Below are 23,220 nucleotides of genomic sequence, written 5' to 3'. Positions count from 1 at the left end.
AATTTTACCAGAATTAAGGATTATTTGCCAAATGAAGAAGATAAAGTGCTGCCAGTGTTTACTCTCAAACTTTTAATCTAAGTGCAAACAAGATAGAAAAATACTTTTCAAGCAGACTCCCCTCTTCAGCTTCACAGTATATTATGAACTACTTGTAAGCTTTCTGAGCAGCAGTTATCTTATCTTGGTATTTTCTGTGAATGCAAATCATCTTCCTCGCTCTGAAAAGAGAGGCAAGGAGGCTCTAATACCTATTAATCAGGTTGTTGACAGTAGGCAGCCAAGCTTGCCTGTATGGTTGTCAGTGCAAGAAGGCAATATAGCATTGCTGAAACCAAGCTGCTCAAGAGGAGAGAGATCCTGAGTATTTGCCATCTTTATGCAAGGTCACGGTAGAAGATGCTGTAGACTTTGCCACCAGATTTTGAAAGCAGCATTTGGTAGACATTTTGCATGGTGCTATGAAGATTTTTGGTGAAAGCTGTCTGCAGATCCAGATGACTGATAACTATCCGTAGTAAGATATGGTACTTAGTGCCTGGAATTTAAAAAATGAAAGAATTAGCCACAGGAAGAAAACAGTTCCCTATTGTGCAATTCCTGTCATCATAGAGGCTTCATCAGATTTATTCCTTCTGTGAAGCTCTTCAGGACTGAAGACACCAGCACCGAAATCATTTCGGTCAAGAGATCTGAATCCTCACTTCTTGAGAAGCCCTACTGTCTCTCTTTGCCTTTAATGAGATTTTTCAAGAAGCATCTCTCCAGATGATGCACAGTATTTGCAATTGCATAATCAGCATGGGTCTTGGCAGCCCATGCATTCAAATTTCTCATTATTGGGTGTCTACTTTTATCTTGTATACTTTTTTTTTCTCCCTTCAGTGTTTCGTTTGAACTGTTTCCATGTTAACTTTTATTTCTTCAAGTGTTAGGATTACAGGAGTGTTTGGGGTTTTTTTTTTCCTTCCCTGTTACCTTAAATACCATTTAACCTAAATAGTCATTATCATTCCAGGTTTATGTATTGAAACGACCACATGTGGATGAGTTTCTTCAGAGGATGGGAGAGCTTTTTGAATGTGTACTCTTCACAGCCAGTCTAGCCAAGGTTTGTTCCTCTCTTCATCTCGTTAGCCCTTACAGTGCTGGTCAGTGGACTTTTGGTTGGGTTTTCTATGGATAATTATTTCCACAGTTGGTACTATCTTAATTTTTCCCCTTCTTTTCTGCTTCTTTGTCTGACAGTGTGTACTTTGTCTGCTAGTGTGTGGGTAAGTGTTTCCATGGTAACACCATCACATATGGGCTTGTCTCATAATGTAGCCTCCATGCATTGCTCATAATGCCAATATGAAAGGCTTACAAGTTACCATGGTTATAGTGAGAAATTAGAACAAATAGCGTGCAAGTAAAGCTGTATATTAAAGCTGGGCATGAAATAAAATACACTGTATTTAACGCTATCAACATGATCAGCCAGCGATTCAGAAATTTACTGCATCTGAAAATTGGGAACACGTTTTTGTTCTGTCAAGGTGCAGTTGCAATCTGGAGTTAGAAAATTAGACATTTTGTAAAGCTTGAAACATCAACAGGAATATTTTGTGCCCTCTGGTCTCCAGTAGCAGTAGTACCTCGTAGGTAGTTTTGTGGTAGACATTACAGTAGTAGACATCTTAAATTCTTCACTTCTTTCAATGTACTGTATTTGTGGTGTCTTGTTTGTAAAATTACACTGATTATTTCTAAATAATACTCTGGCATAGTAAGCTTTTACTCCAGCCTAGGGTAGAGACGGTGGAAGGGGACAGGACCCTGTTTGATCTGCGCTAGTGCCCTCTTATCAGAGGATTCTTCCCTGCGCTCTGTTTACCATGTTCTGTTCAGTCACATTGTGAAAATCCTAAATAATGGAACAATTTCATACTGCACTTAGATGTCTAGCAGTTTTCATAGTCAAAGGATGATTGATTTCAACATCAGTTTCGTTTCTCAGTTTAAAATACAGGAAAATGGTAACTCCTGTCCTGCAAAAATAAGTTACAACTACCATTTTCAAGTACATGGTTATTTCATGTTCTAGTTTATTTGGATACTTTTCCTTGGACAGTTTATTTCAATTGTTGGACTCTAAGCTGTGCCTCACTGAAAGTATCATCTTATATATAAAATAAGAATTTCCCAGTATTGTACATGGGTATTTTTCCTAATAACGTCTTTGTCTGATCTTTTATGGCCCAATTATGCAGTTTGGTAATCTTAAGATTCTTACTGACCCAGTCACTCCAAGGGCATCATTTGAAGAAGCTACATCAAGCTCAGATGCGTTTATTGCAGTTTATCTTCAGAGGCACATGGAAATGAATCAGCTGTGGAAATGGCTTCATATAGATTTTCTGTTAGCAGTGGCTGGTTTTATGGTAATGTTAGGTGAGATCCCTGGATCCATCAACTTCTAGGTAACTCCTAGGGTAACTATAAGTTGGCCCTAAGAATAAAACGTAATCAGTAAATCACAGAAAACATTAGAGTGCAAGTTAGCCTTCCATAGAAAGATAACCATCCTACTTTTGTGTTATCTATTAATTACTTCAGGTTTGCAGGCATGTAAGTTAATTAACAAGGAGCAGGGAAGAAAATGAAGAACGGGCATTTTATCTGAAATTATTTTGGGTCCCTTCTTTGTATAGTTCTGTGAAGTAGCTTTACCTGCACATTGCTAACTTCATGTTTCTGACTTGTATTTTTAAGTACGCAGACCCAGTAGCTGACTTACTGGATCGCTGGGGTGTGTTCAGGGCAAGGCTCTTTAGAGAATCCTGTGTTTTCCACCGAGGAAATTATGTGAAGGATCTGAGTCGACTGGGACGTGAGCTGAGTAAAGTCATTATAGTAGATAATTCTCCTGCATCTTACATCTTCCATCCTGAAAATGCAGTAAGTATTCTTAGTATTCAAAGTACTCAAGTGTAACTTTATTTTTCTGGTCGTTGCCCAGACTTTCTGTTTCAGAAAATAGCCTTTCAGAACGCTAACTAGCATTAGTTTCTGTGTTTTCTTAGACTGCAGGTAGGTTTGGGTATTCACTGCCAAGTGGTGAAGGACTGGGCCAAACTGATCTCGACAGCATGTCGTAGTCGTGACTGTTCATCTGCTCTCAGTTTTAGTTTTGGCATGAAGTCCATCAGTTTTGAGAAATACCGAGTGGAGTAGAACCTGCATAACTAACCTAGCTCTAAAAAGCAAAGCTGCCCTCCAGCACAGTTTCTGTTCTTTGGAGTGGTGTTTACAGAAAGGGTGGTTTACTTGAACTGTTTTTGGTACTCCATCTTTTTTCATTGTGTGAATGAAAATATTTTATTAGACAAGATAATTAATGCTTTACTGGTTACTATCTGAGTTCTGTATTCGTGGCTAAGGGGAAGAAAAAAATCAAGATCCTATTGTGTTGTTATGCTTCTCCTTTTAAGTATTTTTGTGATAACTCACTTCACAATTAGAAATGTTAGTCAACATGTTCACCACGTTTTAGGAATAAGGATAAAAGCCAGGCAACAGTAGTTCAAGGGAGAATAATTAGGAGCAATGTGTGTTTTCACTGTGTGTTTCGCATTGGCTCCAATAGCTATGATGGAATTGCTCCATCCATTGCTGCAATCAGTACAGGTGCTCGCATCCGTTTTGTAGCTGCCAGGATAGCAAGCTGGAACTCCCCTTAGATCTACTGACTTTTAAACAATCAGGCTGTGCAATGTTTTCTTTGATGTTTTTAGGCTGCCTTTTTTGTGAGCTGTTAAAATTAACGTAGGAAATTTTTATTAGGGACACTGTTTTGCATGGTCCTGCCTCTCCAGAATAGCATGTTTAGGTTTTTGGGTTTTTTGGTTGTTTTTTTTTTTTTACACGAGCCATTTATCTTGCAGCATTCAGCTTTTAAATTCACATCTCAATACTGCAATGTTCTAACTGATTGGGTGAAAACATTTTTCTGGTTGGTGCCACACATGGTTTAAAGTTGCTATTTATAATAACCAGGAGCTGTAGCTCTAATTTATGTTCATGGTTAAAATTAAAAACCTGATCCAGATCATCATTTGGTATCTCAGAATTCAGTGCCAAGAAAATAATGAGCTGTAGAAATTTGGGAGATGAAATTAAGGGCCTTGTCAGAGTGGTTTAATCATGTATAGAAAAGTGCTGCTAGCTAACTGATATTCGAGTCTCTGCAGAAACCAGAGCTTGTAACAAGATCCAAGATAGTCTTTAAAAGACCTCAGTATACTTCCATAGTGAAGATACACAAAACTCCTTCCCTAAACCCAGCCCACATATTTAAGAAGTGTTATTATGTTATTATCTGCATTATTTTCTGAACCTGCTCTCAAGGTCTTATATTTTAATCAGAGAACTGTTCTGTACTCGCTGTTTAAATATTTGCTCTGCAACCTCATGCCAGAAAGGGTTGTTGCTGCATGCCTGTGTTTAGTGACTCACACTGATAATACTTAGAGGGGAAAAAAAGACTTGCCCATAAATGAAGTGTCAGTACATCTTCATAACCTGTATGTTTCTTCCAGTCTATTCTGAATATCAAGGAGGCAGAGCAAATTGAGCTGCCCAGTGTTGGGTCATGTAGGTTACCTGGACATGTAGGAGAAGGTCAGCTGCATGTCAAATGTTTTATAGTTGGATTTGGGATTGATGTTGCATAATAGAAAATGTGGACTTGAACGTGGTACTCTGCTTGAATGCTAACAACTAGCAATTTGCCTTACTGTGATGGCAGTGAGTATTACATGACATTTACATAAGCAAAACTCACATGTTCTTCACATCATGAAGTCGTCTTAGTATTTGTTGGTTGCTTTGTTTCAGGTGCCTGTGCAGTCCTGGTTTGATGACATGACAGACACAGAGCTGCTAGATCTTATTCCTTTCTTTGAAGGACTAAGCAAAGAGGAAGAAGTTTACAGTATGCTTCATAAACTCTGCAACAGGTAGCCCTTAACTTTGACTGACTTCTGCTACTAGATTGCAGTTGCTAGAGGCTGTCTCCATCTTTTTCAGCTCTTTCAAATGTAAGCTTTGGGGAGGTCACCCCTGTCAGAAGTGCTACTCTTGATCTTCCTGTTACATTGGACACGAAGGACAATCATGAGTGATGCTATTAAGCCTTCAGAAGCCTGACTCCTAAAGTCATGTGTTCAGACTACTTTTTTAAAGGAAAAAAAAAAAAAAAAAAAAAAAAAAGAAGCTATTTTAAATGGGACTCTTTTAATGAATTTCATAAATGGACATCTTTTACTGGATCAGCTTTTCTTAAAACATGCCAAAAAAGAAGCTTGTATTTCAGCAGTTGAATTTCTCTCCCTTTCTTCCCCTCCCACTATGCAGACAATTTTACCCCCCTGCTTAGAGCAGTTGACCTGACTCTGAATTTTTTCTTACAGAATGAAGTGCCTTTTTGAATGTTATTTTAAGATAAAAATTCATTTTTGTATAAGACGTATTTCCAGACATCTTTTAGTCTTGTATTGTCTAAATGCTTTAAAAGGAAAAAGGAAAAATTTTATAGAGCACTGTAATATATAACAAAGGAAAAAGTTGAAACAAAGATGCTGGGTTCCTGTCTCCACAATGACATTAAGTTGTATTACATTTTGTCATGCTCAGAAGGTTTAAGCGTTTGTGGGAGGGGTGATCTGGGTTAATTACATGGTTGTTTCACTGATACAATTTTGGGCACAGTTTTGAACATATCTGCAGTTGTTTGAGTATTACAGAATGATGGAATTGAGAAAGTAAGGTGGCTAATAGATCTAAAGCACCTTTTATTCTAGACAGATGAAGTTCTATTGTCTCTGCTTACGCACAACTGCCATGCCTCTTGTTTTTTGGAAAACCATTATCTTGGGAGAATGGGGAGGAGATCTATTTATTAGTTTAAGATTCTTTTCTTAAAAAAACCCATCTGGGTAAGCTGGATCTGTATTGAGCTGTTTGGAGTACTTTTTTTCTTTTCATTGCTGCTACTGTATACTCACCAAATGGAGTTGACCATCGGCTGTTATACTGTTTTTGCCACTGTGCCTGTGCTATGAAACATGTTCTGTAAGCTGCAAACTTGGGCAATAAATAAAATGTAGGCTTCATAACCCACCCCTAGGTATTAATCCTATGGTATCGCGATATACCAGAGAACTCAGTTAAAGGTGACCTGTAAAGGACTTTATTTTTTTTAATTATTTTTTTTCAATTGGGATGAAGCCCTCTCCTTTCTTTGGTGTATAAAAATGAAAGAAGTATTTTTCCCACATCTCTGATTTGTATTTCTTCTTCCCCAGGGTGTAATGTACAGATTGGGACCTTTATCGAGTCTTGCTGGCAGGGCAGAAGTTACTAGCCTAGACTAAAATTGGTCCTCTGGCTTTGGAGTTGAGTAAGTCTCATCTCTGAATCTGAGAACCTGCTTAGCATCTTCTGTAGTGTCATAGGTGCCCTTTCAAACAAATAACTTTTAAATATTTTAAGCCTTTGAAGAACAAGGCACGGGGTTTTGGGTTTTTTTTCCCCTTTCCAGTGTCACCTTTTCATTATTACCCGCACCGTAAGTCTACAAATGTAAAAATCACAGCTATGTTTGGCTGTCATCAGAGAAAACTAAATGGAGTTGTTGGTGCTTCTAATTAGCCTAGTGCTAAATCCTGAATAGTAGATCCCCTTTGCCTTTTCTATTTTTCTCAAAAAGTCGTGACGACTTCGGAAAAAAAAAATTTGCAATGGACTTGGATTGTCATCCTTGTCTAACGCATTGGTGAAGCAGCTTAAATTCATTCATAGAAGGGCAGGCCAGCCTACACAGGCAGTGAGTGGATTGTCGTAGGTGCAGTATAAAACTGAAAGATGACTTGCCCCCTTGCAGTGCAGCTGTGCTCCAGCTGCTTGCTCTGTCTCGTAGCGAGGGATGTTAGAGGCAGTCCCATGACGCTCATGAGTCTGTACGGCATCACCGTTTTGTTTTCTTACCAGTTGGCATTACCTTAGTACTGTATAATTCTGTGCCACAGCAAAAGACAAAACTGTCAAATTTAAAAAAAAAAAAAAAAAAAAAAAAAAAAACACCAACCTATGTTGTTTAAAAAATAAAAAAACAGGACGTATGGATTCTGGTTAGTCCATTAACGTTTACTTTCAGTTTAAGATTGTTTAATTTTGTATTTGACTTCAGAGTAATGAAACTGTAAGCTGCCAAAAAGTTGTTCTCTGAGCAGTATTTTCAACTGTGTTTGTAGCTTCTAGGCTTCAAATACAGTTTGCAGGGAAGTATTCAGGTTGTAGTTAGTTGTGCAGGTATGATAGGAATGGCTGAAAAAATTCAAAGACTTTCTCACTAGCATTAGACCAAACAATCTTTCAATTAGACAATAAATAACCCCACTGAGACATTGCCATTTAACGGTTGTGACCTGTTGTATGTGAGACAAACCATGTCATTAGTTTGCATTTATGAAAGCAGCGATTTCATGAACCAGTTGCCTTAAGTCTGTGAATGAATGTTGATTATTAAAGTGTCTTGTATTGTTTTAAAATCCGCATATAATGGACAACTGAACTTCTGCACCAGCTTCTGGAAGAATGGTTCTGATGATGTTCCGTACAACCATACATGTTCTGTATTGTTTATTTTGGCTCCTGAAATCCACAAATTTAAAAAAAAAAAAAAAATTATTTTAACTTAGTACAGCATTAAAGTGACACTTGATGATAATACAAAGGTGAAAAACTTAGCAACATTTTTGATCTTTGCTAGTATCTTAAGAGTATTTTCTATAACTTCTGATGAAAAAAAAAATTTTTAACTCAATCCCATTGAAATAAAACTTGGAGCGCTCTGCAGTCAGGTTTGGACTTCCCTGGGTATTCAGATTTGGCCAAAGGGATCAAACTGTCGTAGTTGTTTATTTTGACACTATCATTGTACTTGAAATTTCAAGTGTTAAGTTTGCGTGAATATACATACGCTATATATTTAGAGTTTCTAGATTTTAACAAAGCAATATAGTTCTGTCCATAAAGTCAGATAACGAGTGGAATGTTTGTAAAATTTGCAATACGGGTATTTGATTGTATTTTAAATACAAGATTTTAAAAGTTAAAATGGGAAAATATACTTGTTTCCTAAATCTCTTGCATATTTTGAAGTGCAGTTACTGCATGCAGGTCACCAGGGCTGTTATAAACCCTGGTTTTCAATTCTATTTCTGGATATTATAGAAGTATTAAAAAGTCTTCTCCCATTGGTCATTCTGTTCAGCTAAAGAAATGCTGCCTGGCCTGAAGTTCTGTTGTCCTTTTTATGTCGGGTTAAAAAAGGTTTTTTGCCTGTATAGGTATTTTTAAATTAAGCTGTAAGGCAGAATGCCTTAGATTCTTGAAATTCAACTGAAGTGTTACGATTAAATTGCCATTTGTAAACTAGGGCTGTGCGCAGAATACTTGTTAACCACCAGGAAGCGTGGCAGGTTTTGAATGGAAGATCGTAGCAAATGTACAATATTGCTGTGTTCATTTAGGTAGCTTTGGAAGAATAATTTGTCTATTTGTTTTGCCCTTTAATCTTTTTTAAACAGCAAAGTTATACATGGAAGAAACTCAACACCTGAAGAGATTTGGTTATCAGTGTATGCAATCACTTTATCACAGCATGATTTTGATTAGACTGGTTGGGGACAATAAAGTATCTAAATGACACTGGTGTGTACTGATGTTGCAGCTTTTGAAATTTCAGTGTAAAAAAATCTGTAGCTATATAATTTACAAACACATAATCCTATGTTTTACAGATTCTTTTTAAACTAATAAAACACAGTACCGCACAGCCCTATTTGTAAAACAAAAACAAGTTTGTGCCTCTGATTTCCAAGGTGCTGTGATGTTTTGCCTTTGTGGGGCGAGCAGGGCAGGTGAGACTTGCGTGGGGCAATTGCTTGAAAATCTCTGGGCTAACTATGCAAAACCAGCTGTCAGTTTTCTGTTTCACATTATATTGTAAAAATCCAGCTGACTTTCTTTCTTGTTAAAGATCTATTGGGAACTTCGTAACAGAGGAGTAAGCAATGGCAATGTTTCTTTCTTTTTTCTTTTTTTTCTAATAATGGAGCTGTTTACACTTTAATGCAATGAACAATCCAGCGATACTTGAGAAACACTACAGATACCATATGAGTGTTTTCAGGAGAGAGAAGTGTTGTCAATCAGGTATTGAATGGTTTCTTTACTGTCACAAATAAAAAATTTTAACAATATAGTTACTTGTGCATGTAATACTTCTCTGGGAAAAAGAATTTCTGCACTTCTCCTTCAGTAATAGTCACTGCCCTAACTTGACAGGGACTTTACTCCTGCTAATGCACTTCCATGTTAGATAGTAAAACCACCCTTCTCTGTTCCACCCTCCTCCCTGTCTCCTCTTTTTAAGTCATGTATAGGACTCCTTATTGACTGCCCTGGCACCTGCTTGTGCAAACAGAGCTGATGAACTACTGATGAACTCTGCTAAGTAAATTGGTGGTGACTCTGGCAGATGTTCCAGCTATTTAGATCTCTTGGATGAGATCATACAATAATTTGTTCAAGTCTCAAAGCTGTGTGACTTCTTTTGAAGGGCTTACTTCAGCTACTTGAATAGCTGTTCTTAACATCACTGCCATATCCAAATGAATATCTGAATAAAACACTTATTTGGTTGGAAAGTCTATTTTGGGACTTTTTATCTGACACAGTAAGACTTAGGCAGAGCCTTCCTTTCTAGGAAAAGGCACATATTATTAGTGCTTTATGAGCAGAAAACCTCAGGCCTGTTAGAATAAGCAGCTGGCTCAAGATAGCACATTAGTTGCAATTAAAAATATTTTTTAGTTATTCCTGTGATCAGTTGGAATGACCTAGACTGCCTTTAATTTGTACTGGTGGGTTGGGTTTTTTGATTTTTTTTTTTTTTTAAGGTTGTTTTTTGGTGGTTGTTGTTTTTGTTGGGTTTTTTTTTTTTAGTTTTACCAACCTCCTTAGCTGCTACTTAGGATAAAGATGCCTTTCTTTCACTCAGTATAACAAGTATTTCAAATTCATAAAACAGCTCATTTACAGTGTTGAGAAGGATACTGTTGTTCTATCCTGACTGATTGAAACCAAGTGTCTGCAAAACTGAATACATGATAGTCTCTATACGTATATGCCTTCCAATATTTCCCCCCCCCCCCCCCCCTTTTTATTGTGTTCTGACTCAGAAGGAAAGCCAACTGCTCTGGAATCCCCTGCAAGATGGGATAGGGCTCTTCCAGGTGGGCTGCAGCTCCAGGGGATCCTGCAGTCTCCAGCAGTTTTCCTGGCAAGCGACCTTCGCCATCCAGACTTCCTACCAGCACAGCTCTGCTGGCAGGAGACCAGGCAAAGTTCTCCTGGACTCCTCTGTTGGTTCTGGTTCTGCTGGAGCTACTGGAAGATAAATGATCTTTGGGTAATATATTGGTTTGGACAGGTTGGCAAACTCAAACTTGAAAAGCTTCCAGGCGTGTTTTGTTTAAAGCCTTCTCAAGTGCTGTTTCAAAGGGAGCTGTGCTGAGGAGCAGGTTGTCCTGTAATTGCCTAATGCCTCGTTAATCAGCTTTTCTGAAGCACAGGACATACACTAACATCTTGGACTTAATAGAGATCGATTTGATTCAGTAAAGTAAGTCTGCGTCTGCAACTAGACACCTTCCCAAACGGCAACTTAAAAAGGTTAGATTTGGTCATTGCTTAAATCAGCAGCAAACTGAATTTTTGAGGTGATGGCTGTGTCAGCTTAGCTGTATCCCCTGGACCTTGCTGGACCCTGTGCTGCAATCGTACGTCCCACCGGTCTTCTCTGTGCAACTGGCATCGTTTAATTTTACAACCGCCTTTTAATTTAGTGATGTAGACACATTTGATCGGGATGTAAATTGCAGGAAAATGCTGGACAAAGAAATGAAACGCAGCTGGCCCCTGTCAGCCTTAGCCATCGTCTCGGGCTGGACTCCAGCTAGGACAAGGCTGTTGCTACTTGAAGGCGAACAGAGGAGTCACCGTTAAGCCAGAAACATGTCACCCCCTCTGAGAACCACCGCTCTTCTAGATAATGAGGGTTGATCGTTTTGTTTGTACAAATGCAACGTACACCACCTATGAATTCCCAGCTTTTCCATAAATGTTGCACTCGGAAGAGTCTGAGGGTTGTTGGAGAAGTTACTGGCTTGACAATGGGTTGTTTTCTTTGTTGGATTTTAATGAGCTTTTGTGATGAAAACCAAATTTCTTTACAGTGTAACTTTGTGGGGGTTTTTTTCATGCTTTGATTCAGTTTGACAATAAACTATCTGTGTTTTTTTTTTCATCCTCTTCATGTCTGATAATGCATATAGTTGAGGTCTGCCCCCAGAAATCCCCCTCTCCCTCTGCATGCCATTCTCCTTGGGGGAAATACTGGGGGGAAAAGCAAAGACTTCATAGAATCAGGCCAGAAGGTTCTCCTCATTCCATTCCTGTCCCAACTCTTTGGACTTGCTGGGCTTTAATAAAGATTAAAGCCATGACTGCTAAGCATCAAGGGCTTCTTCCTCTAGCAGCATATTTGGCAGGTAGGTTCAGTTCCCACTCTTTTTCTGTTAACCTGCTGAGATTTGAATTAAACAATCTTGCTGCTTCCAAAGCCACCGAAGCCTGTACACAAGCTGGAGATGAGAAAGGAGCAAGATTCTGGATTCTGGGAGGGGAATAAGGTGGTGGGAGAAAACAGATGGTGCAAACTGGTGGGGTTTCCTATACGACCCTGGTTTAGTTCCTGCGTGCAGCATCCCTTGCCTTGCGTTCGAGGCACCCCCTGAAGCAGACGGTTGATTCCCCACCTGGCTGCCCTTGGTTTGCACGGATAAACGGGAACCTGAGAGCGGATCAGGAGGCACGTCGCTGCATTTTCTTCCAGACTGCAGCGGCGTCTGTCTCTGTTGCACTTGGCAATGCCTGTTGTGAGTACATCCATCAGTGGTGATTTTGAGCAGGTGACCTGACACTGGTCTTGGGTTAACCAGTGACGACCAGTCTATGCTCAAACAACATTTATACTCTAAGCAAACTGGAGGGAACTGGGGGAGCTGCCTTTTACTTGAGTTGAATGGGTTCAAGGTGACCATGTGAAGCTGCCTTTCGACTGACAAACATCTCGGAGTTGGGTCTTCAGGCAGTAGCATCTAAGTATCGTGCTAAAGAAGTTTGGTGTAAGTTAAGCACCCGCTAGCAGGTTAGCCCACAGAAATATGAAAGCCTGACATATTTTTGTGTGTGTTTTTAATAGGAAAATCATTTTATAAATGTTTTTCAGATTTTTTTTCCTAATCTCTAACTAATCACCTGGTTACTATGTGCCATACCATGAGAGGTTGAGAACCGTAGATAGGTGTAAAATTCACGTGCATTTTTATGCACCTGAAGTTTTGGGCCATAGTATCTGGTGTCTTGTGCCATTTTGTTCCTTCATGAGCAAAAATGCGTTTGTGAGAAGAAGAGAGGAAGATTTTTGTTGAGACCTGAGCCCATTTCTAGCTTAGTGGGGCCACGTGCTGTCTAAGAGTAGGGGTAAGACTGAGCACGTCCAGGTTCCTGCCCTTGGCTCTGCATCACGGGGCCAGGTAGCTCTGTGACCCTTAATTTTCCTTTCAGTGTTTTCTCTAAATAGTTTGTGGAGCCTTGATGTCGTCTGAACCCTCTGTAACGCACCTTAGTAATTCAGTTAAGGCAGGTTCAGATGAATAGTAGTTCACTGGCCTGATCTCTAATCTGCTGAATGGATCTTGAAATAATAAGTGGAGGGATACAGGCAAATATTTGGGATGATGGTGGTTGCAGTTGGAAAATGGTTGGACTCCTGCATCCCGGAGAAGAGGATGAGTAGGCAGAAAGGATGGGAGCTGGGGGAGGTCTGGGGTGACTTTGTGGCACTGAACTGTGGTGGGCCAGGCTGTGGCATGGTCTGGCAGTGGGTGTACTTGGCTTTTATACATCTGTCATCAAAGTTTTATGAAAATGGAGAGCGTTTTAAAGGCTCGGGCCATGCAGGGCTTGGTCACACCACGAGATGGTGCAGCTGTGCAGCATTGGCTTTTAAAGGCGCCGTAAAGGAAATAAAAGACATTATCTCGAGTAAAAGCATCACCAGAACTTTGCTATCTGAATCTCCTGCCAGGGTTGCGCTCCACAGGTCCACGGATAACGTCTTCCTTCAGTTAAAAATCTCTCTTTAGTATTTCAGAGGCAATTTCTTCATTTGCCCAATGAATGCTGAGTTTCCTTTGCAAAAGGAATGGGTGTCTTCACCACTGAATGCAGGGCAGGTAAGTACTCACGATAATTTTAGTTAATGATGATTTTTTTTTTTCTTCCATGAAAATGCAGAATCATATGATAAGCACATGAAAAATAGAGAAACCGGTATTTCTCAAATAATTGAGTTGTTACACCTTGCCCTAGTGTGGTAAACCTTGTTTCTTCCAAAAGCTTTGCTGCTAACCTTTTTCGGTTTTTTTTTTTTTTTTTTTTTTTTAAGCAACATTTTAAATTGTTTGGGACTTGGCTGACGTACATCGCGAGAACCGTGGACAAATGTTAAGTCTCCAGGAGGTGGGGGGGGGTGGAAAAAGAAGAAATAAATCGGGTGCCAAGCTGGCAGGTGTGTAACAAGGCATCGCTCCCGCATCTTTTCCGCTTCCCCGCCGGCGCGAGCGCGCTGAGCCGTGCGCGATGCCGAGACCGGAGCCAGCGCGCGGGGGCGAGGGGGGACGGCGGCCGGGCCAGCAAGGCAGCGTCCGCTGGGGAATGGAACGCACTTGCAGGGCTGCGTCTCCCCCTGAAATCAAATCAAATCATCAAGTTTGGAAAAGGTCTCTAAGATCATCGAGTCCAACTGCCAAACCAACGCCGCCATGCCCGCTAAGCCATGTCCTGAAGAGCCGTGTCTACGCGCTTTTTGAGTATCTCCAGGGATGGTGACTCCACCGCTTCCCTGGGCAGTGTGTTCCAATGCTTGACAACCCTTTCAGTGAAGAATTTTTTTCCTAATATCCAATCCAAACCTCCCCTGGCGCAACTTGAGGCCATGTCCTCTTGTCCTATCGCTTGTTACTTGGGAGAAGAGACCGACCCCCACCTCACTACACCCTCCTTTCAGGTAGTTGTAGAGAGCGATAAGGTCTCCCCTCAGCCTCCTCTTTTCTAGACTAAACAGCCCCAGTTCCCTCAAACGCTCCTCAGAAGACTTGTGCTCCAGGCCCCTCACCAGCTTGGTTGCCCTTCTCTGGACACGCTCCAGTACCTCCATGTCTGTCCTGTAGCGAGGGGCCCAAAACTGAACACAGGACTCGAGGTGCGGCCTCACCAGTGCCCAGTACAGGGGGACGATCACCTCCCTGCTCCTGCTGGCCACACTATTTCTGACACAAGCCAGGATGCCGTTGGCCTTCTCGGCCACCTGGGCACACTGCTGGCTCATGTTCAGCCGGCTGTTGACCAACACCCCCAGGTCCTTTTCTGCCAGCAGTTAGCACATTGTCTGGTTTCATGTGCCCAGCACATGCTCTTGTTTGCTGCAAGAAGGTTGGGTTTGCAACCCATAAGTCTCCCTTGCAGCCCATCTCCTTGGCTTTCTGCTCTCATTGTGCGTTCGGTTGCGTGCTGCTTCCCTCCTGGAGAACCTGCCCTCTGAGGGAAGATTGAAGGAGTTAGGTCTTTCTTCCCTGGAGAAGAGAAGACTCAGGGGGGACCTCATCACAGCATTCCAGTACCTAAAAGGTGGCTACAAAGAGGACAGAGGCTCTCTCTTTGCAAGAAGTCATGGAGAAGACAAGGGACAATGGGTACAAGTTGCACTGGGAGAGGTTTTATCTTGACAAAAGAAAGAAATTTTTTACAGTGAGAACAGTCAATCACTGGAACAACCTCCCCAAGGACGTGGTGGAGTCCCCATCGCTGGAGGTTTTCAAGATGAGTTTGGACGGGGTGCTAGATAACGTCATCTAGGCTCCCTTCCCGTGAAAGTTTGGACCAGATGATCTTTTGACATCCGTTCCAACCTGGGCTGTTCTTTGATTCTATGACTCCCACGTGTCGTCCTCCACCTCCTGGCAGGCTGTCCCCAGGAATGGGGTGGCCGCCTGTCCTGGTGAAGGAGGAGGGCTCAGCCGCTCCAGCAGCCGATGAGGATTCATCCAACCAGGGTATCACCTCCAGCTCTGCTACGAACCCTCCAGCTTATCTTGGACACACTTCTGGCTCAGTTGTTCCCCCCTCTTTTGCCCCTGCTTTTAGAGGAATGAACAGATTTCCCTGAGCGTTCGTTGTTTTACTTCTCCAACTGCGAAACATCTGGATTGGAGGTCACTAAACCCCTTGCAATCCTGCTCCTCATTAGTTCTGGGGAGCAAAACCGCTCTTCTCATTCAGTTAGAATATTTTTGTTTTGCACATATTGCCATTTGAGTAGAGAAACAGCGTTACTAGAAGGGAAGATGAACGTTCACCAATGAGACAACATGGGGCCAAGAGGTGCTGATGGGTGTCTCCAGACACGCATGGGAGAAGCAAAGCCCATCTGGCTTCACCGGGAACATGATGCACCATGGGGTGAATTGCTTGTGTTTAACCTGAAGGTTCATTCATCCTCTTACAGCCATCCAAATATTTCGACAAGGCACAGCTCCAGCCTCAAATCAGTACGTTTATTAATATAAGCTGCCCTTGCAAAGAGTGAAAAAGGTCGTTCTTGTGGATTTAAATAAGCACCACAGGTTCTCCTGCCTTCCTGTGGTGAGGGGGAGGCTGCCTTGAAAGTTATATCCCAGGCTGGGATCCATGCCTGGGCCAAATTCCTGGCTTTTCTAGGTGACAGCTTTGCCCATCATGGGCAGCCTCCAGCTGCACGGGGCCCTGGGGGTGCTGGAGCTAATGGGACCCTACTGCAAGGAACGCCTGCATCTCTGTTAGCAAAACAAAGACGTTCTCTGGGCTGCAAAAATCAGATTATCTGCGAATACACATTCCCCACGAGATGCAGAATAAAGGTGCAACTCCGTTAATGTAACCCAACCAATACGGAGAATTTAATTTAAAAGGAGAAAAATTCCTTGAGAGGCATCTCCCACCCTTTACAGTGATATATAACCTGTGCCAGGGAAAAGGTCAGCTCCAGTTAATGACTTGATGTTAAAAGTGGCTCTGAGCTCCCCGAGATCCTGTTTCTCCTTGAATCGTTTCTGTTGCTTGGATGCTGTTGGGGCACAGGCACTCCTCAGCTCCACACCAATGGAAAGAAGGAAATTATCTGAGTTCCCATCTTCTGAGGGGTAAAAAAAAAAATCTACAAATAATATGTTTTCTTATACCTTCTGTAAAGACTGCAGCCTCATCTCATTTGATTCTATATCACCCTGACTCTCCCGAAAATCCATACTTTCGGAGCTGGGGGAGAAACACCTTTCAACTGCCTGCAGTGAGCCAGCTACAGGCAGCAAAGGGAATCGGTTTTTCTGGCTGCTTTAGATTTTCTAAATTTTAACTTTACAGAAAATCAAGTTCTTCTTTAACTTCTTCATAACAGGTTGTCAGCTCTGATGCTTTCGTGATACGTTTTTAAAATAATGAATTTGATGTGCTCTCTGACAGGCTGGATTGCACAGGCACTGGTTTTGTATGTTCTCACCCATTTTGGGGGATCTTGCAACCAAAATGGGTATCAGCTCCATCGTGGATACAGAATTGTTGAAGCACAACGACTACTTAGTCGTAATAGCAGGTTCCCTTCCCTAATATCTTTTTCAGCTCTAGAGCAGATATACCCCGAGAACTATTGCATGATATTAGCGAAGCAGGAATTGGATCATTATGAACCTCCATAATTAAAGAGAATAGCAGCTCATCCTCCAGCGAGACGAGCGGTTTGATAAATGTAGAGAAGCGCTCCAGCAAATGAAGCGGTTCAGGATCTGATGAAACTTAACCCAGAGGGAAGTGAAACACAAGTTAGCTGCCAAGACAGACGGTGGAACAAGAAACCAGAGTGGTTTATAGGTCTCTGCCTTCAGAGTAGAAGAAAGTAGTCACCGTTTCATGTTCCTCAGCAGCCTTGTAAGAAACATGGTAGTAGAGGGGGGAGCGCTCCATTGAGGGGCAACGTACCCATTTTACAGATGGGAAGTGGAGGTGTAGGAGGGAAGAGGAGAGGCCAGACCACATAGGTGACCTGTGGCAGAGCTTGGACATCGGATCCGGGTCCTCTATGTCCCACTCTGTGGCTCACAACATTGTCCCCTCCCCACAAGCTCACCACCCAGGTACTCACAGCCTGTTGGTGATGAAATACTGACAGTTTTTACTGGACTGAGGCGTGTTTGATTTACTGGTCCATACAGACTTGAAGCCCAAACCACCTAACCCTGGCTGGGGGAGGAAGGACACCTCCAGCCGTAGGCAACCCTTCCCCATCTCCATGGGAGACCATCACCCTCTCGGCTCTGCGGCACATCTCTCCAGCCCCCCTGATGTTTGCTGTGGTGGGGGGCCAGACTGGCTACAAGAAACCACATCCAATGCAGTGGCCTATGCCTTGGTAAACCTGAAGGACTGAAGTGGGAAGAGCATTCTTAAAAGCCTAATCTTGCTTGTGTCTCTATATCCTGCCGTTGCATCAGCTTTGGTTTGGATCTGAGTCACCCAGGCTATGCTGATGTAACAGCCAAGTGCTAGAACAACTTGGGTTCACTGATCAAAATAAATGCTTTGCATCCTGGTATAAAACCACAAACCATCTCCTGTCTCTGGTTCCCCACAGGTATGGACTCCAGACGCAGCACATCACCTCAAGGTACCCCGTCCACCAGGCTTTACAAACCTCTCATCCCTTGCCTCATGGTAGGAGCTTGTTCTTGACAAATTATTTTCAGCAGAAGCTGGCAATCTGGAACAGCAGAGTAACATCTGGAGTAAATTCAAGTCATGGTTGAGCATCAGCTATAGCTTATAAAATCGTCTTGACATAGTATGATAGTTAAGGTGAAATTTGCTGTAGGGAAGCATCTCTCCTGCAAAAGGAGAGGATTAGTAAGCGCGTGGTGAGCACTAGCAGGTCATTTTGGTGGAGGGGGGATGCATGTTTGCTCCCAGAGACTTCTAACTTCATTCTGGGACATCAGAGATTTCACTGTAGGAGAAGAGATCCCGACTGCCATGGCACCGCTGAGAAAACCCTGCCAGGAAAGGTGTGACGTGGAACAGGATCTTCTGTGCTGTGTCCTCCCACCGCTGTACTCCATGCTCTGGAGAGCTGGTTCTTCCACCATGACCGTGATTAGAGCTGGGTGAAAGTGCTCTGAGTTGCTTTTTTAAATGCTAGTCTTTTACCAAAACAAACCACAAACTTGTCCATTCCTACAAAACTTCTGCTCACCTCTCCTGTTTTACAGCCAGCTATAGAGCAATGAAAAAATGTCAAATTTCTTAATAGCATTTTCGAAGTTCAAAGCAGTTCTGTGATTCTTATTTCCCATTTTTTCCTTAAATGAACAGCAACTAGAGCCTAATTACTTTTATCTGCTAACAGCCTCTAGAGCTGGTCTAAGGGCTGTTATAAATAAGCTGCACTGCTGTAATGAAAGAAACACAGAGATGGGAAAACAAAGGCTGCTACAGTACCGGTGAGCTCTGTTTGGCCTCTGAACATTCAATTTGAAGTTGCAGCTGGCCTAAACCACTATTCAAGGAAAAGAAGTGGAGAGAGATGCTGATTTCTAAATGGTCCCAATCCAAGCCTGGAAATTGTATGAAGGCACAGTCCTGTTTTCCTAAATGTCTGTTCAGAGCGTATCCTGATGCTCTATTTAAAAACGCCCAGTGGCAAGGTAGGAAGGGAGAATGACTTTATCAGGCTAAGGTAAGCGGGAGGATGGGAAGCACAAGCTGTCAGGTACCGGAGCTGCCTTCAGATCTGTAAGCAACTTCAAAGCAGTTCAACAAAACACTCGCTGTCTGAGTTGGAAAACGTGCAAGATCGGGGAAAAATAACGTCAGATGCTTTTTGCTGGGGAAAAATGGTCGTGGGAGAAGTCTCCCTCATTGCAGGTCAGCCCCAGTCACTGGGTGGCAATAATCAAAAAGTCATATCCTCTTGAGGTGGGTGTTTTCCCTGCAGTTACCTGCTCCGGGTGATGTTTGTCTCCATCAGTTGCCTGTCCGGGGTATGTAACATAGCTTTGCTCATCCTTCAGCTCCCCCAGCCTGATCCGAAGCGCATTGCTTACAGGAAATTTGAGCAAAAATTGCTTTAGTCATGCCCAAAGCTCCATAGAAAGAACTAAACCCTCCTGTCTCAAAGTCGTCATCTTAAGCTCAGTGGACTTGGTGGGGCTTTCCAAAGATCATTTCTTAATGCAGTTTCCCCCAGGGAGAACCCTTTCCCGCATGGTTTTGGTTACTGCCTTGAGTGAATCAAATTATCGTGCTAGAGGAAGATAAAAGAGAGGCACTATTTTAAACACCGCTGTTATTTTAGGGAAGCTCCATGCAAAATTACGTTGTTGTCAGTGGGGCTGTGGATACAGTCACAGGTGACTGATGGTCTCCCAGCCGAACCGGGGAAGCAGTGTTTGTGGTGGGTTTCTGAACCCATGGAGAAGTGATCTGCAGTTCAAACACCGTGAGGAGTAGAGGTGAGCCTTCCTAGTGGTGATTAAAATTAGAGATGTCAGCAGGGACTTCTTCCTTCATGATAAATCCAAGCAGATCAAATATACAAATAGAGACCAGAAGACTGCATTGTAGGGAGCCATGCTGCAGAAAGTGAGCGGGGAGATGTGATGGATGACAAGGTCTGGATCACTTACACCGTGCTTCGGAAGAAAAAACAACCACAAGTTTAAAATAACAAACCATTGCCAAAAAAAAAAAAAGTCTCATTCGAGGAATATATTCAAAAGGAGAGTTATGTAAAATCTGGGAAATAATTGCTGCTGCTCTACTGGATGCCAGAGAGACTTCGATTGGAGCTGTGGTCAGTGCCAGTGTGCTCTAAGGCAGAAATTATAGATAAAGTGGGCTGGCAGAGCCACAGAAGGGAGAGTACAGAAAGCATGGCCCATAGGAAAAAAGCACACAGAGAGGTTTTTCTAGAAGAAAGAAAACGTTGTGTCAGGATAAACGCCTGGTTTTCAGCAGGATGTCAGATTTGTATCACATCTAGAAAATGGCTTAATTTTCAACAACAAAAAAAGATTTCAGCAATGTATTGGGACTACCGTACAGCTACATCCTAGCTATAAGTGAGCATGATGCGGTTGGACTAGATGATCGTTGTAGGTCCCTTCCAACTGAAATCTAACCTAATCTTCTTTTCTCTTCCTCTCCTCAAATCCAACCACAACACTCTGGCAGTGTACGAGTCTGCAGGCTTCAAACATGGCTCGGCACAAGCTGTGTGGCCTCTTCAGCATCCTTCACATTTCATATTTCCCCTGTGTAAGTGGGGACACCCTTCATCTGGACAAACATAGCATGCACCCTGCCACCATCACCATGCTGCGGGTGATGCTTCTTTCCCTTGACACCCCCCCCCAGAGTCTCTGGGACCACAAGGCACCCTGCATTTCCATAGGCACGTATCTGTAACTGGGATTTTCTGGCATGAATGCATCTGGGCTCACTTCAAAAGTAAGTGTTGTGAAAGCTCCCAGTGGCTGGGCAGGATGCTTACCTGGTGCTGCTTTGCTTTCGGGTAGCGTGAGGTGCAAAGCACCCAGCGAGGCAGCCTTAGAGGAGCCTTTGGGAAGTGTAATCCGGCTGGGAAGGCTGATTTAGGAGAAGAGAAAGGGGATGTAAGGAAATAGCTTCAAGCGTGTGTCATCGGAGATTTGTTTTGGAGTTTGGCTGAAATGGCTGAGAGCTGGGGTGTGGGTTTTTATTGAATAATCACCACTTTCTGGGTAAAGTGGAAAATGTTCCTAAGAAATCTCTAATTTTTCAGTCGTTCATGCAAAAAAGCCACTCTGGACCGTGCACTTCCTACGTGTAAAGTGTGGTCCTTTTAAAATGGCAGGTCCTTTGCTCCCCGGGCAGGTTATCGGAGCAGCAATCCCTGTGCTGCACCCAGCCTCCTGCTGAGGAAGCAAAGATTGCAGCTGCCAGGACCAGCAGAGAAGTGCAAACACGCACATTGCTCATTGCTCGGTGCTAACTGCTCTCCTTCAGCTTCACTTGCACCGCCTGGAACTTGGAAACCAGTCCATCCTGTTCAAATCCCCTCCCTCAACTGGCTCCTGGCCTTCAGCGCCTTAGAGATGGGCTTTTCCCTTGTGGGACTGGAAAATGATTCATCCTCCAGCCCAGGAATGCAACCCTGGAGGCATCGTTTGCGGTCCTCTCCCAAAACGCTCTTCTGGAGCTGGATTTCTGCGCGGAAGGAATGTGGTCTGGAAAAGTCCTCCCCAGTAAATCCTTGAGCAAAGAGGAGTCGAGTCCCAGTCTCATCCAGATCCTCACCAGGGGCAGAAAACATCCTAAAACTGAAGATGGGTGCAGCAGATGCACCCTGACGGCCAGGACTCGCTTCCTGCTCGGGGTGCGAGTGTCCTGCCCTTCCCTCCTCCCGAGGCTGGTGAGCCTCAGTATCACCCTCCTCCTCCTCCCTGTTTGCAAAGGGAGCGATGCTTCGCGCTCCAGGCGAGGCAAAACGCGTGCGAACACGGCCAGAAAGCCCGTGTGTGAGTGCACGTTGATGCCGTCATGTGCGCAGCGACGTCCCTGGCATCTTGTTATCCTCTGTCCCCAAGCAGTTTTGGTAAGAAGTGAAATCGCTCATTGCGTTGTGCGGATGCCTACGGGTAGAGCTGGTGTCCATTCGCTCTGTTGGATAATATGTTTAATCCAAATAAGCCAAGCCCTGGGCATAAAGGAGGCAATTCTGTGACTTCTGATGCTTTCCCTTCATGCCAAAAATTGCTCAGGTAATACTGCCCTTTGCAGCATGGGCTATTGATGTGAGCTGTTGTTCAGGAAAGCCAGGAAACATAAGAAGGAGAAATAGGGGAGTGGCACAAGGATGCCCCGAGCGCAACCTCTCCCTTGTATTAGGAGTTCCGTCCCGCACAGAAGCAACGTGGGTTTCTTCTTTAGTGTTCAAACACGGTAACCAGAACTGCCCAGGAAAAGGTTCTCGGCTCATTTGAGCTCCTCACCGGTGTCATTGCTCCAACCCGTTAAGAGCAGGCAGCTTCGGTGTTTTCACTGACTAACCACCAAAAGGCTCTCAGGAGGAATTGGTTTTGCCTGAAAATGAGCGGGTTTCAGGGAGCACCACCGTTCCTCACCGGCCTCTCATGCAGAGCTTGATGGCGGCTGGGGGGACACCATTACTTGTTGGCACCCAAACTCGTAGCTGGCTTTTTAGATCTAAATGCAACTTGATAGGATGTATGGCCCAGTGGGTAGTTTAGGGGAAACAAGAGACCTGGGTTTCAGCTCTGGCTTTGACTTTCTGGAGATCATTTCTGATAAGGCAACTTAACTCTCTAAACAGTGATGTTGCCTAAAAAGTGGCTGCATGAATTCTTCAATCACTGAAACATCTGTAATAACGAAAACCAAGTTGTTTCCCTCAAATAGCCCTTCCTCTTCCATTCTCAGAGAAGCTCTATGAGTCCTAGTTAACCCAACCTTCTCCAGCCCACCCTACGTGTGATCTCCTACGTGTGACCCTTGGGCTGGTCTACAAGTAGGTGGAGAAGACGTGCAGAAGGCCGTAGGCCCCGTGGGGAAGTGCATACAGCACCCAGCAAAGTGCCTGATCTTCATTCATGAGCCGGACCGAGGCTGTGACGGGTATCGGTGCCCTCCTCATCCTCACAGCAGCAGTATGGGAGCTCCTTCCAGCAGCCTGACGTGACATCTGATGTCGGGAGGGTTAATGGACCAAGCATGCGCGTCAGGTGTAGACAGTGCTCTGCGCCCTTTGGGGACCGTGGAAAACAGGGAGAGGCAACGTGTAGCAGGATGACAATTTTAGGGTGATTGATTTTTCTTGCTCCTTCCTGGTTGGCACAGGCAGGGCTGCATTCCTGCAAACAATAGCTCGCCTCAGGGCTGGCCCCAGCCCCGGCTACCTGCTGT

At 43.4% G+C, this 23,220-nt stretch overlaps 1 protein-coding gene across 4 annotated transcripts in view; it reads left to right on the top strand.

Annotated features, from left to right (window-relative positions):
* The window catches only part of CTDSPL (CTD small phosphatase like), an 84,275-nt gene extending 74,967 nt beyond the window's left edge, over positions 1-9,308 (top strand). For 3 of the 4 annotated variants that reach the window (XM_030007927.2, XM_030007930.2, XM_030007929.2), the window contains 3 exons: positions 1,019-1,111; positions 2,755-2,940; positions 4,879-9,308. In XM_030007927.2, the coding sequence (XP_029863787.1) occupies positions 1,019-1,111; positions 2,755-2,940; positions 4,879-5,004 (405 nt within the window). In that variant the 3' untranslated portion in view covers positions 5,005-9,308. Of the gene's footprint in view, positions 1-1,018; positions 1,112-1,248; positions 1,275-2,754; positions 2,941-4,878 lie in introns of those variants that run through there. The other variant, XM_030007931.2, reaches the window with a different exon arrangement.
* Positions 9,309-23,220: the final 13,912 nt, after the last annotated feature.

The sequence above is a fragment of the Aquila chrysaetos genome, chromosome 3, assembly GCF_900496995.4.
Source record: "Aquila chrysaetos chrysaetos chromosome 3, bAquChr1.4, whole genome shotgun sequence".
Classification (NCBI taxonomy): Eukaryota; Metazoa; Chordata; class Aves; order Accipitriformes; family Accipitridae; genus Aquila; species Aquila chrysaetos.
This window is presented reverse-complemented; position numbering and strand designations above follow the sequence as displayed.